The sequence below is a fragment of the Nycticebus coucang genome, chromosome 14, assembly GCF_027406575.1.
Source record: "Nycticebus coucang isolate mNycCou1 chromosome 14, mNycCou1.pri, whole genome shotgun sequence".
NCBI classification, from domain to species: Eukaryota; Metazoa; Chordata; class Mammalia; order Primates; family Lorisidae; genus Nycticebus; species Nycticebus coucang.
The window spans coordinates 21,824,723-21,847,416 of record NC_069793.1 but is presented as its reverse complement, the minus strand read 5'-3'; the positions used below and the strand labels follow the sequence as shown (position 1 = coordinate 21,847,416).

The window sequence follows — 22,694 nt, the reverse complement described above, 5'->3', positions numbered from 1 at the left end:
AAAGTCAGAGGCAAATACAAGTTCTTTTGTCAGAGTCGGATGGTGGTATAGAAGGGCTTCTGGAAAGAAGAGACAGCTGAACTGGACTTCTAAGGACAGGTAGATTTGGGATAGAAGGGTCTGGAAAAGGTCACGCCAGCCATAAATGGTGTTTTATGTACTTGTATCATTTTAGCCTTGATATCTTTAATGGCATTATTTAACAGATCTTTAAAATCTACACGTTAGTCAGCTCACCATCTTACCCTATTTCAGTGAACAACGTGGGAATGGCATACGAGTATCCTGAATACTTTCTGGACATTCCTGACTTGGACAATGTGAGTCTTCCTTTATATATTCTGGTAGCAAAAATAACACTTGGAGGTCTTGGTGAGACAATACAGTATAATGATTCAGACTATGAGCACTAGAGTCCAGCTGCCTGAGGTTCACAGCCTGACTCCTCTACTTACTACCTGAGGGATGATCATAATCATACTTAGTCCCAGTTTCTGTGCTCATAAAATTGGCAAATAGGGATTTTAGAAGGATCGAATGAAAACATATTTACAACCTCATTTATACAGTGCCAGGTTCAATAATAGCTCTGGTTTTATTCTTATTTTTATTTGTATTATAGCAAAATAGCTCTATTTTAAGTATTATGGTTCTAAATATCAATTTAGAAGTTACAAATATGTTAATATGTAGCAACATGGTTGATTCAGATAAACCGGCTCTACCAAAATGAAAGCTACACCCTTGCCACAAGCACAGTCTTTTACTGAAAACTGGAAAAGCGTATCATTGAAAGACTATGTAAATTTTTTTAAATTACAGAAAATCTCAGGTTCAAGAATTCCTACTCTCGATATTAGCACAGAGGAATTGCAAAGTGTTCTATTTATTTTGGATTTAATGTCTTTTTTGCTTTTGGATTTTACTTTCACGTATACCTTGGGTTTTGCATATTTACTTGTGAGAAAAATGCCGTAACACTGAGAGTACAATAAAATCTGCCTCTCCACCTCGACTCATCATTTTCCAAGGTCTCTGCAGTGTCTGGGGAGACTTCCAGTGCATCTGTAGATCACTTATGTATGTCTGAGATGGTCACATTCATGATGAAATCTATACAAGATTATCTTTTTTTTTTTTGCAGACCATCAAGAAGCTGATAACTGTTAATGTTCTTTCAGTTTGTAAGGTAAGCAGCCTCTTTATAATTGTGCCATCCTTTTTTTGATTCATTTTATTGAACAACACTGATGTGGTCAGCTTGTTCACTTCAGTCCACTCCGTTTCAGTGTTTGTATGTATTCCAGGCGAAAGGGGTCTATTTACTTATGTCCTCAGGAAGTAGAAAGACATGAACACCAAACAGTTGTCTATATTATTTTGCTAAAAACTGAACAGTTATTAAATGCCTTCTATGTGTGTCTACAGAAACACTGGTAAGCACGGGGGTACAAAAACTGACTTAGGCTGGAGATGGATTTTTACAGAGATTTCGTCCACATGCTATTCATCACTGGTAAATCATTTCCCCTGTGATACATTTGAGGTGATAAATTAAATTCTGTGGTCAAGTATTGTATGGGGAGTATGGGACTATAAAGTAATGAGAGTGATTTTTATAAGCCACGTGTGATAACTAGTCTAGTTGCTGGTTGATAAGCCTGCTCTGTGGCCGTATCACTTTCTCTGCAGCAAGACAACACGGCTAACATCTACGAAAAGAAAAAGCACATAGCAAACATCGTTTTCCCTTATCTTTTACCAATTACTACAAAAACCTACCACACCTTGATTATACATACTGGAGCAGTGAAAAATACTGCCTAAGGCAGAATTCCCACAGGTAATGTCAGATTCTTTAAATTTGAACATGCCTATAGGAGCCAAATCCATTTTTCAATTACTCATATATACTAGTTTATTTAAGGAGACCAAAAAATGTTTCACTCAAAACTATGAGACTGGACCAGATAAATATAAATAAGAAGTTAATTATTAATCCTCACTTTATGGCATTGTGGTCTTTTTTCTCCACTGTGAACATTTAAAGAAAAATTTTCCTCATGTCTTCATTTCCTGAGAGCAACTATATGTTTATTTCAAATCCAAGAACACAGTAATTTTACATGCGTGACTGAATACACATTTGCCTGTGTGACATATGTGGTTTAAAAGTGTTAATCTAATTTTATAAGACAACATTTGGTAGCTTGCTACTTAAAGGTACTTCAGGTGAATTATATTGTAAAATGACAATTTTGTAAAACAAATAATTGCTCCCTTTATTGTCTTAACCAATTTTTTTTGCTTATGGACTATTCAGTTTAAGTGGAACTGTGAGTAGATTAGAGCAAAACCCCCCCCCCATGCACAGCATTGATGCTTTTAAAACATGGTTAATATGAATAAATCTCCATAGTTTTAAAGTTATTTTCTTAGCATATTTATACAAATGCAATTATTCCTTAATAGTCTGTGTAAGGTTTCAAGTTAATTAAATAACTCCACCATTAGCTAGTTATATTAGACCTTGGGAAAATTACTTGACCTATGTAATTCAGTTTTTACTCTTTAAATTGAAGATGATAATTCTCTTTACCTCAGAGAGGTGATATGAGGCGTTAAACAAGGTAATGTGTTTAATGCCTGAGAACAGTGCCCAGATCACATAGTAAGGGTTCTCAAAATGTTGTTAAAAATCAGAGCTAATAGAGATTTTTAGTAAATAAGTGCAACTATGACTTTATTTTTTAGTAAGTAAAGTTTTTTGATCAAAATTAAAATCTCTTCTAGTCTACAGTTTACTTATGTTATGATTTTTGCCTTTTGAAATGACTGATGTGGACTGTTATTGTGATGTATCTTTGCTGGATATTTGGCCAAATGCTTGAAAAGGATGAGTGTACATGTGTTTCATAATCTGGTGTACCGAGTTAATGGTAAAACATGTTCAGGTGTTTCAATTTTGTTTTATAGAATTATTATTATGTTTTTTTTTTTGTAGAGACAGAGTCTCACCTTATCGCCCTCGGTAGAGTGCCGTGGCGTCACACAGCTCACAGCAACCTCCAAATCCTTGGGCTTAGGCAATTCTCTTGCCTCAGCCTCCCGAATAGCTGGGACTACAGGCGCCCGCCACAACACCCGGCTTGTTTTATAGAATTATTATACTGGCTAAAATTGCTCTCCTGATTATTTTAACTCTGTCGCAAGAACTGTGTACTGTAGATGGGTTAGTATTTTGCCTGACAGCCTCTGCTTATGGGCACCTCTAGGTCTGTCTGCTCTCGTGGTGTAAAACCCTGCCTGCCTCTGCATGTTTAGCTGGCAGCCTGTAGAATACTAGTGATAAAGCCAAGGTCCTGCCCTGAATCTGTGAGAATCAATCAGCTTGCTGTGCTCCATGGTCGCAGGCTGCATCCTTCAAGCAGCATCTGAGCACAGATCAGCGTGTGCACCGCTCATCACATCATGGCTCTGTGTAAAGACCACCAAGTGCGAAGGGTAAAGTGTGGATAAAATGGCACAAATCCAGAAGCACTGTAGAGTAACTTTCAGTTTCTTTAAAAAAAATGATGGAATAAAAATGAGGTACTAGTCCTAACACCTTGACAAACTCTGAAGCACTTCTCCTACCTCTTCACCCTTCCTCATCTGCTTTCTTTTCACATTGTCATGTATACACGTTCCTGTGAAATGACTTAGTGGAGACAAATGGAGTTTAGTAAACAAAAGTATCATTAGCAAAAGAATTTGATGCTTAAAATTTTTGTACTTAAGGCAGCACCCATAGCTCAGTGGGTAGGGCGCTGGCCACATACACCGGGGCTGGCAGGTTCGAGCCTGGCCTGCACTTGCTACACAACAATGACAACTGTAACCAAAAAAATAGCCAGGCTCTGTGGTGGGCACCTGCAGTGCCAGCTACTTGGGAGGCTGGGGCAAGAGAATCACTTAAGCCCAAGAGTTTGAGGTTGAGGTTGCTGTGAGCTGTGACATCACGGCACTCTACCAAGGGTGACATAGTGAGACTTAAGCTTTTTTCCTCTTCCAAACAGGATCACATTTTAAAGGTATTAAGGGAGATGGCTATGTAAAGTATGTCTTCATTTAGCCAAACAATCATCCCTTAATTTATCTTTAGTATGAATCTGAATTTTCCTGTATCATTGTGGTGTGTACTTTTAATAGAAAAACAACTCAATACTCTGGATTTATGGAATCAATGAATCATGGAATTAATACCATCTGGAGGATAGGTGATTAGGCAGGATAAATGTAGTTATCATCTCCAAACACAGTTGACTAGTAACTGTAGAGATAGGAAAATGATTCGAGTGAAGCAGTGGGGGGCAGGCAGGGTGTGGTAACTAACCAGCAGACAAGAAGCAGAATTTGGGGTGTGATTGTCCTGGACCTTGAGTGCTGGGCTTCAGAGGATGGAGAGCCATAGAAAGCCTTCAAGTATTACAGAAGTAAGGAGAGAGCCAATCTATGTTTTAGAAAGGCAGTTCTAGTGGCAGAGTGACATGGCAATGTGCGTTTTATGATCCACATTTATCTTATTTATACTGAGACAAAGGCATGCTACCTTTTGTGTGTGGTGCTCACTCCCAGGTTTAGGGCTCTTTGGTGCTGCTGTGATTTGCCCTGTGGAACATTTAGATAAATTGTGCCTGTTCTTTAGTTGACTGTGTAATGTTGCCGGGGCCAGGACCACGTGTTCAGTAGCTTTGGCTGTTTGGAGTTCTAGGGTAACTTAAAAGAAGAGGAAAACTGGTCTGGCTACCAAATCTTAGAAGGTTTTATGGTGATTGGACATCAGAGGAACTAGGGCATGGATGTCTACAGCTCAGTCCTACAATGAATTTCCTGAAAAAAGTCTTACGTAAGAAAGACAACCAACCACCTTTTCTCACTGTCAATGTTGTCCAAGTTTTATCTCCTCACCAAACTACATCATAGGGAATAATAGGCTGAGGTGACACTAGTGAACTCAACTGACCTTTGTAAGTTTGGGCTTATGTCCCTAATGGGGAGATGTCTGCGGTGTAGGGCCCTGCGTCATGTGACGTGCCATGAGGTTGGAATGACCTGGCTTCATGTTCCTTCAGGTCCACGTATTCCTTTCCTGGATCAGTAAATCAGATTATAAAAATCACAGAAGCTTCACATTCCAGTAGAGGAATGATAAAATGAAATATCCTGAGACCAAAGGAACTGCAGGTTGTTACCAGACAAAGTGGTGGTGATATGGTCAAGAGGAATATTACGGAAGAAATATTAATCAGAATAGCCCTGGTGTTTTTGTTTGTTTGTTTTTATTGTTAAACCATAGCTATGTACATTAGTGCAATCAAGGGGTACAATGTGCTGGTTTCATATACAATCTGAAATAATCTCATCAAACTGTTCAATGTAGCCTTCATGGCATTTTCTTAGTTATTGTACGTAGGCATTTGTATTCTGCATTTAGTAAGTTTCGCCTGTACCCATTCTAAGATGCACCATAAGTGTGGCCCCACCTATTACCTTCCCTCCACCCTAACGCCCACTGCCCTTCCATTGGCCCTTTCCCCATATTCTTGTGTTATAGTTGGGTTATAGCCTTCATGTGAAAGCTATAAATTAGCTTCATAGTAGGGCTGAGTACACTGGATACTTTTTCTTCCATTCCTGAGATACTTTGCTAACAAGACTATGTTCCAGCTCCATCCATGTAAATATGAAAGCAGTAAAGTCTCCATCTTTCTTTAAGGCTGCATAATATTCCATCATATACATGTACCACAATTTGCTAGTCCATTCGTGGGTCGATGGGCACTTGGGCTTCTTCCATGACTTAGCGATTATGAATTGGGCTGCAATAAACATTCTGGTACAGATGTCTTTGTTATATTGTGATTTTTGATCTTCTGGGTATAAACCTAGTAAAGGAATTATAGGATCGAATGGCAGGTCTATTTTTAGACCTCTAAGTATTCTCCAAACATCCTTCCAAAATGAATGTATTAGTGTGCATTCCCACCAGCAGTGTAGAAGTGTGCCCTTTTTTCCACATCCACGCCAACATCTCTGGTTTGGGGATTTTGTTATGTGGGCTACTCTTACTGGGGTTAGGTGATATCTCAAAGTAGTTTTGATTTGCATTTCTCTGATGATTAAGGATGATAAGCTTTTTTTCATGTATTTGTAGATTGTGTGTCTGTCTTCTTTACAGAAGTTTCTCTTCAAGTCCTTTGCCCGCCCTGAGATGGGATCACTTGTTCTTTTCTTGCTAATACGTTTGAGTTCTCTGTGGATTCTGGTTATTAGACTTTTACTGGAGGTTTAACCTGCAAATATTTTCTCCCATTCTGAGGACTGTCTGCTTGCTTTACTTACTATGTTCTTGGCTGTGCAGAAGCTTTTTAGTTTGATCAGGTGCCAGTAATGTATTTTTGATACTGCTTCAGTTGCCTGGGGAGTCCTCCACAGACAGTATTCACCCAGGCTGATTCCTTCAGGAGTTTTCCCTGCACTTTCTTCAAGTATTTTTATAGTTTCATGTCTTATCCAGTGAGAGTCTATCTTAATTAATGGTGAAAGGTGTGGGTCCAGTTTCAGTCTTCTACACATTGCCAGCCAGTTCACCCAGCACCATTTGTTAAATAGGGAATCTTTTCCCCACTGAATGTTTTTAATTGGCTTCTCAAAGATCAAATAACGGTAAGTGGCTGAATTCATCTCTTGGTTCTCTGTTCTGTTCCAGACATCTACTTCTCTATTTTTGTGCCAGTACCATGGTGTTTCATCACTTTCGATTTATAGTACAGTCTCAGGTCTGGTAGCGTGATTCCTCCTGCTTTGTTTTTATTGCTGAGTAATGTCTTGGCTATTCGAGGTTTTTTCCAATTCCATATAAAACGAATTATTATTTTTTCAAGGTCTTTAAAATATGACAATGGAGCTTTAATAGGAATTGCATTAAAATTATATATTCCTTTGGGTAGTATAGACATTTTAACAATGTTGATTCTTCCCAGCCATGAGCATGGTATGTTTTTCCATTTATTAGCATCTTCAGTTATTTCTTTTCTTAGAGTTTCATAGTTCTCTTTATAGAGATCTTTCACATCGTTTGTTAGGTATACTCCCAAATATTTCATCTTCTTAGGCACTACTGTGAAAGGAATAGAGTCCTTGACTGTTTTTTCGGCTTGGTTATTGTTGGTATATATAAAGGCTACAGATTTATGGGTGTTGATTTTATAGCCTGAGACATTGCTGTATTCCTTGATCACTTCTAAAACTTTTCTACTAGAATCCCTAGTGTTTCCAGATATACAATCATATCATCTGTGAAGAGTGAAAGTTTGATCTGTTGTGACCCTATGTGGATACCCTTGATCGCCTTTTCTTCCCTAATTGCAATGGCTAAAACTTCCATGACAATGTTAAAGAGCAATGGAGACAATGGCCAACCTTGCCTGGTTCCTGATCTAAGTGGAAATGATTTCAATTTAACTCCATTCAATACTATATTGGCTGTGGGTTTGCTGTAGATGGCCTCTATTAGTTTAAGAAATGTCCCTTCTAGACCAATTTTCTTAAGTGTTCTGATCATGAAGGATGCTGGATATTATCAAAAGCTTTTTCTGCATCAATTGAAAGAATCATATGGTCCTTATTTTTTAGTTTGTTTATGTGCTGAATTACATTTATAGATTTACGTATATTGAACCAGCCTTGAGATAAATCCCACTTGGTCATGGTGTATAATTTTCTTGATGTGTTCTTGGATTCTGTTTGTTAGTATCTTATTGAATATTTTTGCATCAATATTCATTAGTGATATTGCTCTATAATTTTCTTTTCTTGTTGGGTCTTTCCCTGATTTAGAGATCAAAGTGATGTAGAGTGTGCTGGGTAGCTTTATAGAGTGTGCTGGGTAGTATTCCTTCTTTTTCTATATTTTGGAAGAGGTTTAGTAATATAGGTACTAGTTCTTCTTTAAAGGTTTGGTAGAATTCTGATGTAAAGCCATCTTGTCCTGGGCTTTTCTTTTTAGGGAGATTTTGTATAGTTGATGCTATTTCAGAACTTGATATAGGCCTGTTCAACATTTCCACTTCATTCTGGCTAAGTCTTGGTAGGTGGCATACTTCCAGGTATTGGTCGATTTCTTTCAGATTTTCGTATTTCTGAGAGTAGAGTTTCTTATAATATTCGTTAAGGATTTTTTGAATTTCTGAGGGGTCTGTTATTTTGTCTTTGTCATTTCTGATTGATGAAATTAGAGATTTTACTCTTTTTTTCCTGGTTAGGTTGGCCCAAAGTTTCATCTATTTTATTAATCTTTTCAAAAAACCAACTTTTGGATTTATTGATCTGTTGTATAATTCTTTTGTTTTCAATTTCATTTAATTCTTCTCTGATTTTAGTTATTTCTTTTCTTTTGCTGAGTTTGGGGTTGGAATGTTCTTCCTTCTCCAGTTGCTTGAGATGTCCCATTAAGTTATTAATTTCCTCTGTTTCTGTTTTCTTGAGGAAGGCTTGCAGTGCTATAAATTTCCCTCTTAGGACTGCCTTTGCAGTATGCCAGAGGTTCTGGTAATTCGTGTCTTGATTGTTGTTTTGTTCCAAAAATTTGGTGATTTCCTTCTTAATCTCATCTATAACCCATCTATCCTTCAGCATACGATTATTTAGGTTCCATGTTCTTGTATGGGTATGCAGATTCCTGTTGTTATTGAGTTCAACTTTTATTCCATGATGGTCTGAGAATATGCAAGGAATAATTTCTGTTTTTTACAATTTATTGAGGTTGGATTTGTGGCCTGGGATGTGGTCGATTTTGGAGTTTGTTCCGTGGGCTGATGAGAAGAATATGTATTCAGTTTTGTTGGGATGAAATGTTCTGTAGATGTCTGTTAAGTCCAAATGTTGAATGGTTAAGTTTAAATCTAAAATTTCTTTGCTTAGCTTCTTTCTGGAGGATCTATGCAGCACCAATAGAGGGGTGTTAAAATCTCCAACTACTATGGAACTGGAGGAAATCAAGTTGCTCATGTCTGTTAGAGTTTCTCTTATAAATTGAGGTACGTTCTGGTTGGGATGCATAAATATTAATAATTGAAATCTCATCATATTGAGTATTGCCTTTAACACATATGAAGTGTCCATCCTTATCCTTCCTTATTTTGGTTGGTTTAAAGCCTTTTGCATCTGTGAATAGGATCGCAACGCCTGCTTTTTTCTGCTTTCCATTTGCCTGGAGTATAGATGACCATCCCTTCACCTTTAGTCTATATTTGTCTTTTAATGTAAGATGAGATTCTTGTATGCAGCAGATATTTGGTTTGAGTTTTTGTATCCAGTCAGCCAACCTGTGCCTCTTTAGAGGACAATTTAAACCATTCACATTAATTGAGAATATTGATAAGCCTTTCGAGGGTCCGGTGGACATTTTTAATTCTTTTGCGACTGTGGAAGTTGGAATTTGATCAAAATTTTCTGGGTGGGTTTACTTTTGTGGTGGAGGATTATGCTGGTCTTTATGGAGGATAGGTCTGAGAATATCCTGGAGAGCTGGTTTAGTTATGACAAATTTCTTCAACATGTGAATGCCGTTAAAGTATTTAATTTTGCCATCATAAATGAAACTCAGTTTAGCTGGATACAGGGTCCTGGGTTGAAAGTTATTTTGTTTTAGGAGATTAAAAGTCAATGACCATCCTCTTCTAGCTTGAAAGGTTTCAGCAGAGAGAGCTTCAGTTATTCTAATATTCTTCCCCTTGTAGTTGATGGTTTTCTTTCGTCTGGCTGCTTTCAGAATTTTCTCCTTCATATTAACTTTAGTGAAATTGATTATGATGTGTCTGGGGGATGTCTTATTTGGGTTGAGTCGTGCTGGAGTTCTGAAACTGTCTGCTTTCTGAATTTCAGAATCTCTTAGCATGTCTGGAAAGTTCTCTTTCATAATCTCATGGAGAAGAGAGTCTGTGCCTTGTGAAGCCACTTTATCATTTTCAGGGATCCCTATAAGACAAATATTGGTTTTCTTCGAATTATCCCAGAGCTCTCTGAGAGAGTGATCTGTTTTTGCCCTCCATTTCTCTTCCTCTTTGAGAGTTTGTGAGCATTCGAAAGCTTTGTCTTCAATGTCGGAAATCCTTTCTTCTGCTTGCTCCATTGTGTTATTGAAGGATTCTACTGTGTTTCTCAGATCTTTGAGGGCTGCAACTTCTTGTCTCAATGTGTCAAAATCTTTGGTTATTTGGTCTTTGAATTCGTTGAGTTCTTCAGATATCTTTTGGGTTACTGCTTGGAATTCTAGTTCAATTTTATTTGCTATCCAGATTCTGAATTTGATTTCTGACATCTCAGCTATTTGTTTGTGCATGGGATCTTGTGCTGTGTCTGCCCCATTGATCCTTGGGGGAGTTGATCTAGTCTGATTATTCATATTGCCAGAATTTATCCATTGATTTTGCCTCATGATTGTTTTTTCACCGTTGCCTCTGGCCGTACTCAGAGTTGGGGAGGTGCCTGTCCAAGATTAGACCCCTGCGGGATCATTCTATTGTTGCTGGATCTTTGTAGGGAGTGACCCTGTGTAGCTTCTCTGGGGCTGCTCCAGCCATTGAGTTCTGGTTGTGGGAGCAGCTCCAGAGTGTGTCACACCCGGATCCAGGAACAGGGCGGGGTTGGGGGTGCACACGGTTCTGGGAGTGCGTGGCACCCAGTGACTTTAGCTCAGAGAGTCCAAGGCTCCAGCAGTCTCTGGCCAGAAGATTGGCTCTGCACAGAGGCAGTCGGGCTCCAGAGGGCACGCGGCTACCAGAGTCCCTGGCCAGACGAGCAGGCCAGTGTGGAGGCAGGGAGGACTCAGGGTTGCTCGGCTCCCAGAGTTCCTGGTCAGGGCGTGCGGAGGCATAGCGGGTGCAGCTCTTCCCAGGGTCTGGGCAGGGGCAGATCGCTGATTGCGGCGCAGCTCTTACGGAGGTCCGGGCGCTGAGAATAGCCCTGGTATTTAATCATAAACAACTCTTCCAGGCCATTTAGCTCTCCAGTTCCATTTGATTGTTCCACTTTTTAGTCTTCCCTAATATTTTAGCTTATTTCTTCCTTCCTTCTCAGTGGCTTACTTAGTTGGGGTTTTCTTTTATCGGGGACGTTTATAAGCCTTGTTGCATACTTCTCCAGTTCTGCTCTCAATCCTTCAGCAATATATTCAATCTTGCTCTTGTTCCCTGCAGCGATGTTAAGTGGTATAGAAGTTCTTTGTGGGTGACCAATATGGCGGGTAGATTAGTCTCAAACTATAAGAGAAGTTCTACTAGATAGGGGTTTATTCTTAGATTATAGATGCTCCGTGACTAAAATCTAAGATAAATCTTATTTGTCATCCAAGAACAGTGACCTTCACACCAGAAATGGTAGCGTTTAGAGACCATTTAACCACAGGATATTGAACCATACTTTTCTAAAATAGTTCCAGTTTTATGCCTGTTGGGATTTCCACCCCAGAATAGAGAGTTTGTAAATAAAATTGTTGAGCTGAGATTGATTACTATTAGAGGAACCATGGAAAATGGGAGAAGTGCCAGAATTCCAGAGGCAGGCAAACATAGGTCTAATTTCAGACAGGTTGTACTGAGTTACACATCAATCCAAAGACAAGTTCTAAAATCGATCCTGTTTGTACTGATTTTTTCTGATTTGAGATCACTTCTTTTAACACCTACCAAACTTGGTTGCCATCCTTCTCTGGGCCAAACTGTTCTTTTAATTATAATTTATGGACCTCATGAGACCTTAAGAGTCTTCACTCCTTTTCATACGATCACTGCCCAAATAATAGTACCTGAACTACCTGCATCCCCTGTAGAAGGGTTCTGGTTTTCTGTAGAAAACCACTTCTTTAAATGACAGTGAACTCTGAAGACGCTGCTGGTTGTGGTGAATAAGCTGGAAATAGAAAATACAGGGGATGTTTTGACCTTCCTTATCACCTTTCTTAGAGTAGGAAGGAAATGAGTAGGGTTATGGCCCAAAGTTTTAATAACCTCCACTTATAGTGAAACACCATTGAGTTTTTGCTTACTCTGTAGGTCACAGGGCTCCTCAAACTGCAGCCTGTGGGCCACATGAGGTGGTGTGATCGTATTTGTTCCCGTTTTGTTTTTTTACTTCAAAATATGATACGTGCAGTGTGCATAGGAATTTGTTTGTAGTTTTTTTTTTTTTAAACTATAGTCCGGCCCTCCAACAGTCTGAGGTACAGTGACCCTGTTTAAAAAGTTTGAGGACCCCTGCAAGGAGGACTGTCAAGCAGGTGTTTGTAATTTTATTCTTCCTTCATCAGATAGTCAACCAAGGTGGAGTGTTTTGAAACCGTGTTTTATTAGGAGTGCGGCTGAGTAGGGAGCCTTCACTACCCCTCCGGACTGGATTAGGTCTCTCATTCTTGTGGTTCCGCTGCGCACTGCATGTCTTCCCTTTGCTGAGTAGTTTGTTTTGAGTTTAGAGTCACTCTTGGACTGAGTTGCTCTTTCACATTCAAGCCTTTCTTCAGATTGTAAGCACTATGGGGGTTGGTATCGTGTCCATTTCCTTTCCTGCTGTATCCTAGCCCTGGGGCTCACATATGTCAGGTGTACAATAAGTATTTTTTATTTTTTTTAATTTCAGTGTGCTTGTTCATGTTTGTTTGAAGTACTCCTTTTTTGTTGATTTTCTTCTTTCTCCTGCGGTGCTGGCTGTTTTTGATGTTGTTGGTAGAGACGGGGTCTTACTCTGGCTGACTGCTGCTCATATGGGTTTTGAACCTCTGAGCTCAGGCAATCCACCCGCCTCGGCCTCCCACAGCGCTGGGACTACAGGCTTGAGCCACCACGCCCGGCCACAATAAGTATTTTTTTAAGAAATAAATGAATGGGCTTGGCATCCATTGCTCAGTGGTTAGGATGTCAGCCACATGCACTATGGCTGGTGGGTTCAAACCTGGCAAGGAGTTGCTAAACAACAGTGACAACAATAACAACAACAACAACAACAACAACAACAAATAGCCGAGCGTTATGGTGGTGTCCATAGTCCCAGCTACTTGGGAGGCTGAGGCAAGAGAATCACTTGAGTCCAAGAGTTTGAGGTTGCTGTGAGCTGTGACACCACAATACTCTACCCAGGATAACATAGTAAGACTCGGTCTCAAAAAATAAAAAAAGAAATGAATGAATTTTTAAAACTGAAATAAGGATCACACTGACTGTATGTGGCCCTAGAAAGTTGAACTTGGATCAGCTGATATATACACGGAAGTAAATTGTAAGAACTTTCCAATCTTTGAATCTGTCAAACTAGAATGGATAGAATGTGAGTTCCATTTCTGATTCTGGGCCACAGGTTGCAAAGCAATGGTCTGTCTTGTTGGCCAAATGTGGCCTATTGACATATTTTGGTTGGCTCCGTTTTCAAAATTAGGAAATTTCACACCCAGATTTCTAGCTTCTCTTTGGAAAAATCTGAAATTGAATAACAAAGACCTGAACTACTACATGGCAACAAATGACTGGAGCTGAGTAGCTTCTGAATACGATGAGCAGTTAGGCCTGCAACTCTCCAGATCACCACTTTCCCACTAGTCCCTCTTGTTCGACTTATCTCACTAATTTACGTTCCCTGCCTGGCCCTGTTAGGCATTTGAGTTTACTCCCCCTATTCCTGGGGACTCCAGTTGTTCAGTGTGTACTCAGACTGGGGAAGGTGAGGGATTAGAATAGCACTGACTAAATCAATCTCTTCTTAGTCCGTTGGGAGCGCTGTAACAGAATACCTTAACCTGGATAGCTTATAAAGAACAGAAACTCATTTTTCACAGTTCTGGAGGTGGACAAGTCCAAAAGCAGTGCTTCGGCAGGCTGGGTGTCCAAGGGCCGGTTCCTCATAGATGGCATCTTATTACTGTGTTGTTGCATAGCAGCAGGAGCAAACAGCTCCCTTGGGCCTCTTATGATGTAATCATCTCCCCAGTGCCCCCCCACCTCTTAATACCATTGCATTGGGCATTAGATTTCAATACATGAATTGGAGAGAGCACAAACATTCAGACTATAGCATCTTCTACCCCTACGATTCTCTGAAATCAGAGTATGAAGCCCTTTACATGCTTTCGAAAAGCTTTTTTTCTTCCTCCTAGTACTATGTCACTAACCAAAGTGCCTAATGCTATGTCCTAGAGTAGATGATGAATGTTTGAATGGACAGACGGACAGGTGTATCAACAGCAAGCATTTGTTTTCTATTTATCTAGATTTGCCTCTGGCATGTGACATGGTACCAGTAGGGGGAGCCCTTTGTTAATTTGAAAATTTATGAGATAATCTCTGTTCAGTAATCTATTATTTAGTTTAGGGATTATACTAAGAATGCATCCTAGCACTCTACCCCAAGAATTTAAATTAACAGCATTAGGAAATTAATAAATTGTGGGAAGAAGAGTTTGACCCTCACCAGTGATCCCCACCCAGAGCTTTTCTAGGAGAAGACGTTCCAAGTTACCATCTAAAATCTTTAATCCATTTTGAAATCAGCTATTGTAATGCTCTTAAGAATTTCCTATTTATTTGGTACATTTAGCCCTTAGTGTCTCATAGTAATGGGCTGCTTCAGATATATCTACAAATAACAAAATACCTTAGTCTGGGTAGCTTATAAATAGTTTGACAAATTGCTCTCCACCCCTACTCTTTCCGTAGTTTTCTTCTTTCAAAAATGAGAGGATAGTTATAGATTAGTTTTAAGATTCTTTCCAGCTCATAGTGAAGCTAGGTTAGAGGAGAAATGCCTTATATGTGGGTGAAAATGTAAAAGTCTTGAGAATTTTAGGGATTATTTTCTGTTCCCCAAACCTGTTACTTTTGAGAAATCATCTTATTTTGGAAAAATTTAAGTAGCGTAAGCCATTACTTAGCATACTGCAGTATATTAAACTTGGAAAAACAGTATATAATGGTATATGTTTTCCTTTTTAGAATTTTTGTTTAGAATTTATAAATTTTGGCTGTAGGTTCATTATTAATTGGCAAGCAGCTCTCTGTTCTAGAAAGTTCCTTTTTTCTTTTGTTAAATTATTGTAACGTAGATCAATCCAAATTTATTACAAAAGGAAAAGCTTTGTTTTTTGTGGTATGTAGTTGAATTTCAGGTTGAGTAATATGGGTAGGGAAAATGGCCAGGAGGGCTCTTAACTTCCACAAAGACTTAACATTAATAGAAAGGAAAATCAAATAATACTTGGCGATCTCAAAGCACTCTAAAAACTTTATCTAATTAAGCTTTCTGCCTCCTGTGCACTAAATATTCTGTTTGTTATACAGGTGAAATGCTAAGAATTTCTAATTAAGTTATATTCTCGGTACTGCAGAGCTCAAATTATGCAGTTTGCTAAAGGAAATGTGTGCTGTGTCATTCTGATAGGACTTCCAATGGAGTTACCATCTAATTTCTGCAAAATAGGCATTGTGTAACATTGCTGTTGCTTTCTGTAATTCTTTAACTATTGTACTATGATTTTTGAAAAATTATCGTTAATGATTACAAGTCGAAAACTTGTTTAAGGTATTTGCGTGAAAGAGATTTGTTTCCTTCTAAATTGTGTGGGTTCATTTCAGTTACTTGAATTCAGATCCTGTTTACTGTAACCAGGTTTCTTGGGGTAGAGGCAGGGCAGAGGGAGGCAAAATGGTTATTTGTGGTATTTCAATTCTGTATATATATGAATAGGCTAGATTCTAGGGCAAGTTGTTAACACTTTATTCTCTACTTAGATAAAATGGTGATGGAGGTGATAGTATTTGTTATTTTATCAAAGCTGCTTGAATGTTAATGTAATCTTTTCATTTAAATCTTTGGTTATCTTTTCAAACATTACATAGTAGTGTTCTCTTTGTACTGTTCTTGCCAAAAAAATGACCAATTGCCAGAGGTTACGTGATTGGAAAATAGTTTGCTTGTTGTAGACCATTTTTATGCTAAACTAATGAGTGGGAGAATCTACATTGATTTCTGGGCACAAAATAAAGTTTCTTCTACAAACTATTATACAGATGCTACTGAAGTAAAAGATAAAAAATTATATTCGCATTATATTTTTTTTTGAGAAATAAGATTATGGGGGTGTTTCTAATTATAAAAGCAATGCAGGGTTGTTGCCAAAAATGTAGGAAATGTATATGAACACTTAAGAAGAAAATAAATCATCTTTAATCCTACCCACAGATGGTTACGTTTTCGTGTAACATTTACAAGGATTTTTCTAGGCCAGCCGATATATTTTTGAGTTATGTACCTTAACTAAATGCTCTACTAACACAGATTTTGATTTTACATGAGCTAAATGAGGCTCTTATTTGTTTCCCATATGCTTAGCTGCACCAGTAAATACTAGTCGATAGATCACTCTGGAAATTGGATATGTGGTATCCACTGGAGGAATTCTAAATTTAGCTGTCATCGAGACTTTTATTAATCTTTGTATATTTGTATACTTAATGGCTAGCTTATATATAAAGTAAAACAGTATCTAAGTGTGCTAAGATACATATATTGACCTGTGCTTCTTAGGTTCTCCTGTAGGAAAAGCTTTCATTGAAGATTTGAAGTTTTCATTGCTGTAGAAGAAGTACTAACTGCTATAACTTTTACCTACTTCATAGAAAATAATTAAATTAAAATTGTTTGTTGTGTACTTTTGGAAATAGACTCAACATACAAGAAAACTAATCTAGAAATACTGTTTACATTAGTCTAATTCCTAATCACTGACCTTACAAATTATGGTAACCTTATTTTAGAAATATGATAAGAGAGGAACAAAAAATTTCCTGGTACAGCAATTATCACCTGCCCGTGGCCTAGCATTGAGTTAACTCCAGAAACAGCTTGTGAGCTGTGAAATAGAGTTCAGACAAATAGTGAGATTTCACAGAAATGCTTGGTATATTGGTATAAATAACCAGATATCAAGATAACAATCAATGCATACAAATGAGACTACTAATAGCTTAGTTAAAATATCCTGTGTAAAATTTGATGTTGAAGAAAATGTAATTTGATGTGAACGTAATGAAGCCTCTATTTATTCTCAGAATATTAAGAACAATGTGTGTGTGTATTTCAAGAAGAGTTGAAATTGAATTTATTATGACTTATAATCTGACTGGAAGGAAAGATAATTTCAATATAGATGAAGATAATATCAATTTTATAAAAGTATATAGATTTCAGATTAACTTTTCTTAGACTTTTCAATGTTAATGTTCAACAGAAAATGTTACATTTTATGACAAGCAGAAATAATTTATAGACAGAATTAAAAAGGGGAAATCAAAGAGCTGTAAGAAAAGAGTTTAACTTAAACAAGAAAGAATTCGTGGGCGGCGCCTGTGGCTCAACGTGTAGGGCGCCGGTCCCATATGCCGGAGGTGGCGGGTTCAAGCCCAGCCCCGGCCAAAAAAAAAAAAAAAAAGAAAGAACTCGTGTCTTTGCTGATGGATCATTTGGTCATGAGCATTCCTCAAGTATTTCTAGTCTTTTAATAGCCAGACATCTAAAGCAGTGTTCTTTACCTTGTTAAGTTACTGAAACTTCTTGAATTTTAAGTAACATGTATAAAGAATATATTTTGAACATGTTCCTACATCAAAGGCCATCAAGAGAACAATGTTGAACATGCTATTGATATACTTTTGTAAGTATGGCTATATCTTAATGGAGTTTCATTTGGTTTCTGATCATTTTCTGGATAATTTTTACCATTCAGAAAGGAGACATTTAATGTATAATATGCACATGGTGAAAGGGAAAAACTAGCTCCCAATGTATGCATTTATATTTTCTTCAGTACTCCAACTAAAAATTTAAGAGAGACTGTTCGGGAGTGCTAACCAGGCAGTTGCTACCCCTTCTGGACTCCACTTAGGCCGCAGTTAACAAATCTCATTTCTAATAGAAATGCATGCGTGTGTGTGTGTCCACACCCCCCCTCCCCCCAGGTAAAGACTTTTTTTTTTTTTGAGACAGAGTGTCACTCCGTTGTCCTAGGTAGAATGCCATGGTGTCACAGCTCACAGCAATCTCAAACTCTTGGACTCAAGTGATTCTCTTGCCTCAGCCTCTCCAGCAGCTGAGACTACAGGCTCCTACCACAACACCCGGCTAGTTTTTCTATTTTTAGTAGAGACGAGGTCTCACCGTTGCTCAGGCTGGTCTCAAACGCCTGGAATCACTCAATTTACCCACCTTGGGCTCCCAAAGTGCTAGTAGGATTACAGGCATGAGCCACTGTGCCTGGCCTGGGTAAGGACATTTTTATTACCAGTCCCCCTTTTCATCCTGTTTCTGGTGATCTCAGGGCACTGAATAACAGTTCCTTTTCACAAAGTTCTTGGGGACGTCTTTATAACACTTTAGCTAAGCATTATGGTCCCCTGATGAAATGTGCTAAATAGAAACAACTTTTCAAATACTGTCAAGAATTCATATAATCTGTCCTTCACAATAAAATACCTCTGCCATTGTTAATATGCCTGGCGTACTTCTATTTGTACTAGCACGGCAACCTGTCCCTGGTGTAGTGTCACGTGTAAGCGCAAGTTGCAAGACAGCAGGATGCACGTCATTTTTACTTCTTCATATGTTTCACTTCTTCATCCAATAAACTATTTTAAAATGTATCAGTCTATCTAGCATACATTGCGGTTTCCCACAGCTGGTTGCCTTTTGCATTTTATTTTTTCTACTGGAATTTCTTTTCTGTCTTACTCTGTTGCCCAGGCTGGAGGCTGTGTTGTCAGCCTAGTTCACAGCAGCTTCAGGCTCCTGGGTTCAGTCAATTCTTCTGCTTCTCTGCTTCATGCTGCTGAGTAGCTGGGACTATACATGCCTGCCTCAATACCCTGCTAGCCTTTTTAAAAATTTTTTAGTAAAGATGGGGTCTTATTGTTGCTCAGGCTGATTTGAGCTCCTAAGCTCAAGTGATCCTCCCACGTTGGCCTCCCAGAGTGTGAGGTTATTTATACTTTTAGAACTTAACTGAAATATAATCTGTGAAGCCCTACCTGACTTCCCAGACATACATGGGCTTTCTCCTAAGCATCAGGGGCCTCTTTTCCAGACATAGTATTGTCTTGTAATGATTTATTTGTATATCTGTTCTGGATGGTGAGCTCTCACCATCCTCCCCAGTTCTGGCAGATAACTGGCCTCAACTGTACAGAAGAATGACTCTTTTTTACGACGCGTTGCTCCAGGCTATAGGTTGATACGCATAGAGCATTTTGATGCTCTTTTAATGTGAGATTTAATAACATGGAGTGTATTTGAAGACCCGAAGTCTTTAATTTTTATCCATATGATTACTGAGGTATTTTTAAACAGCTTTATTAAAGGCTAATTTACATACCATAAAGTTCATTCATTTTAAGCATATAATTCAATGATTTTTTTTTCCAGTTAATTCACAGAGTTACACAGACATCACTGTAGTCCAATTTTAGAACAAATTTATTACCCCAAGAAGATCTTACCTGAGGTATTTTAAATTGTTACCAGAACTTTCCAGAAACTTCTGTGTGGTGATTTACACAGGAGGGCCTCAAAATTTTGGCTCTACACTGACTTGGGTACACCAGGCCTAAAGGCAGGCCTAGATACTTATAGAGGTGCTACATCCTAAAAGGATGATGCAGGCTCACAGTAAGGGCACTGACTGCCCTTCAGAAAAGCTGCTCTGTGCTGGGTCCATCATATATGTTACTTGATTTGAGATTCAGAATGTAATGTCCTGAAATCTTCATGTAATACACAAGGAAGGAAGATAAGGAACTGACGCAACATCACACCACTGGTAAATACAGCCTTGACCTGACTGCACACCAACTTACTTTCAGTGTTCAGAAGCTGTGGCCAGGCTTGGTAGCTAAGACCTGCAATCCCAGCGCTCTGGGAGGCTGAGCAATAGTGAAGCCCCATCTCTACGAGAAATAGAAAAACTAGCTGGGCATGGTGGCAGGCACCTGTAGTCTCAGATTGGCTGAGGCAAGAGGATCGCTCAAGCTGACAAGTGTGAGATTGCTGTGAGCTGTGATGCCATGGCACTCAACCCAGGGTGACAGAGTGAGACTCTGTCTCAAAAAACAAAAACAAACAAACAAACTCAGTAGCTATGTATTCAGCAATTACTGTGTGCTTCTATGAAAAAGAAAATCTTAGGAAATGCATGAGCAAGTCTGAAGAATTATTATTTAATCTGAGAAAAGAAAATGTAACTGTTGAAAGCATAAACTAAATCAGCTTTTTCTTTGACCTGGTTCTACATCCGTAGAAAGCTGGGTTTGGAAGCCCAGTGGGCATATTTTGAATTGGATCCAGAAACCTAGAAAAGAGGATAGGAGGACCATGTTGTAAAACCAATGAAATATTGAGGTTATGTGGGCTGTGGGCATAACTTCTGATTGCGTTCGCTGTGGGGGTTTTTCTTTTCAAGTCTTACATGTCCTGTAATGTAGACGTCTTCTTCATGTAATACACAAGGGCTCCATGGAGGAACATAAAGAACTGACTCAACATGTCTGTCTTTATCAACGCAATGGATAATCACGTTAGTTAGAGTATTGGTTTAGGTTCCGTAACATAGATAGAGTAGTGGTTTAACCAAAAAAAAAATTTGCCTCTCAGATAAAAAGCTTGGTACGTAATCAAGCCTGGTACTGGTATAGTAGCTCTGCATTTGTCGGGGCTCCTGCCTCTTTTCATCTCATAGTTCTGCCATGTTTGTATGTGGCTTTCCGCTGGGATTCCAAGGTGGCTGGTTTGGGTCCTTCCATCCCATACACAGACTAGCCACCAAAAAGAAGAGGTAAGGGAGAAGACATAGATTCCCCCCCTTTAAGGTTATGACCAAAAAATCGCATGTATCACTTCTCTTCACATCTTTAGAATGCGATCATAGAGCCACATGCTGCTGTGTGGTAGATAGGGCATAGAAAATGTGGGTTTTAGTGGGGGGCACCGAGGATAGGAAAGAGGCCGTATGTCCAACTAAAAATACAACTACTCTGTGTTAAGGAAGGAAAAAAGGAATGTTGGAGGACAGTTTGCAGTCTCTGCCCCCTCATTCTATGAAGGTGAGTTTAATATGGAAAAACACATGCTTATAGGTGAGAAGGAAGGAGATATGGAATGCTTTTGACGAAACTGTTCCTTGTGGTTTCTCCTTTTTTAATTTGGACTGGCAGATTTGGCCAAATCCAGATACTTCTATTAAAATGAGCCCCCTACACATTGAAGACACGCCTTTGAAGTTTGGCTGTGTGCCAGCCTATCATTTATGACACAGTGTCAGCTTGAACTCGACATTTTTACTGAAAAGAATGTGACAGGTCTGGTGTGGACATCTGGATTGGCAAAGTCTGGATGGCATTTTCCTTTTTCAAAATATTTCCAGGAAATAACAATTCCTTCTCATCAGCATACCATCTATTTTAATTGATTATCGAAGATAGAAAGATTAAAATTTCTAGGGTTGGAATGCATTCAAACCTTATTATTACAAAACTGCATCTTTTTCTTAGAGAACTGATGATGTCTAAGAGTCAGGAATTCTTGTTTCAACATCAGCACTTAACTATTATATGATGTAATCGTGACTAAGCCTCATTGGACTTTTGAACTTTTCTTGGTTAATATCTCAAAACAGAGTTTAGAAATAACCTATCTCATGCCATGTTGGTTAATAATTATGAAGTCCTTAAAAAATAGATGTCACTTTTTTATTGTTGGTTAGTAGAGATCACAGATGATAAACTTAACTCTGTTTTTAAGGATGAGCTTTACTCACAATTTGCTAGACCAGCAAGATAAATGAATGTGAAGATACACTTAATATTTGTCAACACATCACTTTAGAGTGTTCTTCTAAAGGCTTTTGTTGATTGGAAGAGATTATTTGGGCTCTTGAGATTAGACACCTTAAGTAGTCTTGGTAGACAGGATTTTTCTTATGATAACATATGCCCTTTTCTGAGAATGCATTTTGGGAGACATAGATTTCACCATAAATCCTTCATTATTTGAAGATCTCTGCTAGTATTACATTGCAGGCCAGACTAATTTTAGCCAAGTTCACTGAAAGTATTCCCAGTGTTACCTCCAGTAATTTCAGCTGATTCCTTTTTATGCACTCTTTACACAGCCAAATTATATGGAGTATATAAAATAAACTGCTGTCTGTAGAAGTGGTGAGTGGTTTCGTGATTCCCTTCTGTCCTGTGTGGGTGGATTTCTTCACCTCTATCTGTTGCCTGTATCCTCGGCCATCATGAATGTTTTCTTTTCTCTCTTGCAGATGACACGCTTGGTGCTGCCTGGCATGGTAGAAAGGTGAGTCATGGGCTCACACACAAACACTGTAGAGTCAGAACTCATTATTATTTATAGGGAGAATCCTTTCTTTGAAAAATTCATTGAAGTGACTAATGAACCAAGCTTCCATGTCTTAGCCACAGTGATGTGCCAGGCGAGTCACACAGTGGAGCATGAGTCATCAGTGGTGGAGGCCTTTTCCACTTGATTCCCTTTTTATTTCCCTCTCTAGGGTTGTAGTGGTTCCTTTAGCTCAGGATTAAAAAGCCTGCCTGAGTCACCGTCAC

At 38.7% G+C, this 22,694-nt stretch overlaps 1 protein-coding gene across 1 annotated transcript in view; it reads left to right on the top strand.

Annotated features, from left to right (window-relative positions):
* Positions 1-22,694, top strand: part of HSD17B12 (hydroxysteroid 17-beta dehydrogenase 12) — a 155,249-nt gene that overhangs the window by 109,343 nt on the left and 23,212 nt on the right. The window contains exons 5-7 of the mRNA XM_053561268.1: positions 256-320; positions 1,145-1,189; positions 22,391-22,425. Of these exons, the coding sequence (XP_053417243.1) occupies positions 256-320; positions 1,145-1,189; positions 22,391-22,425 (145 nt within the window). The remainder of the gene's footprint in view (positions 1-255; positions 321-1,144; positions 1,190-22,390; positions 22,426-22,694) is intronic.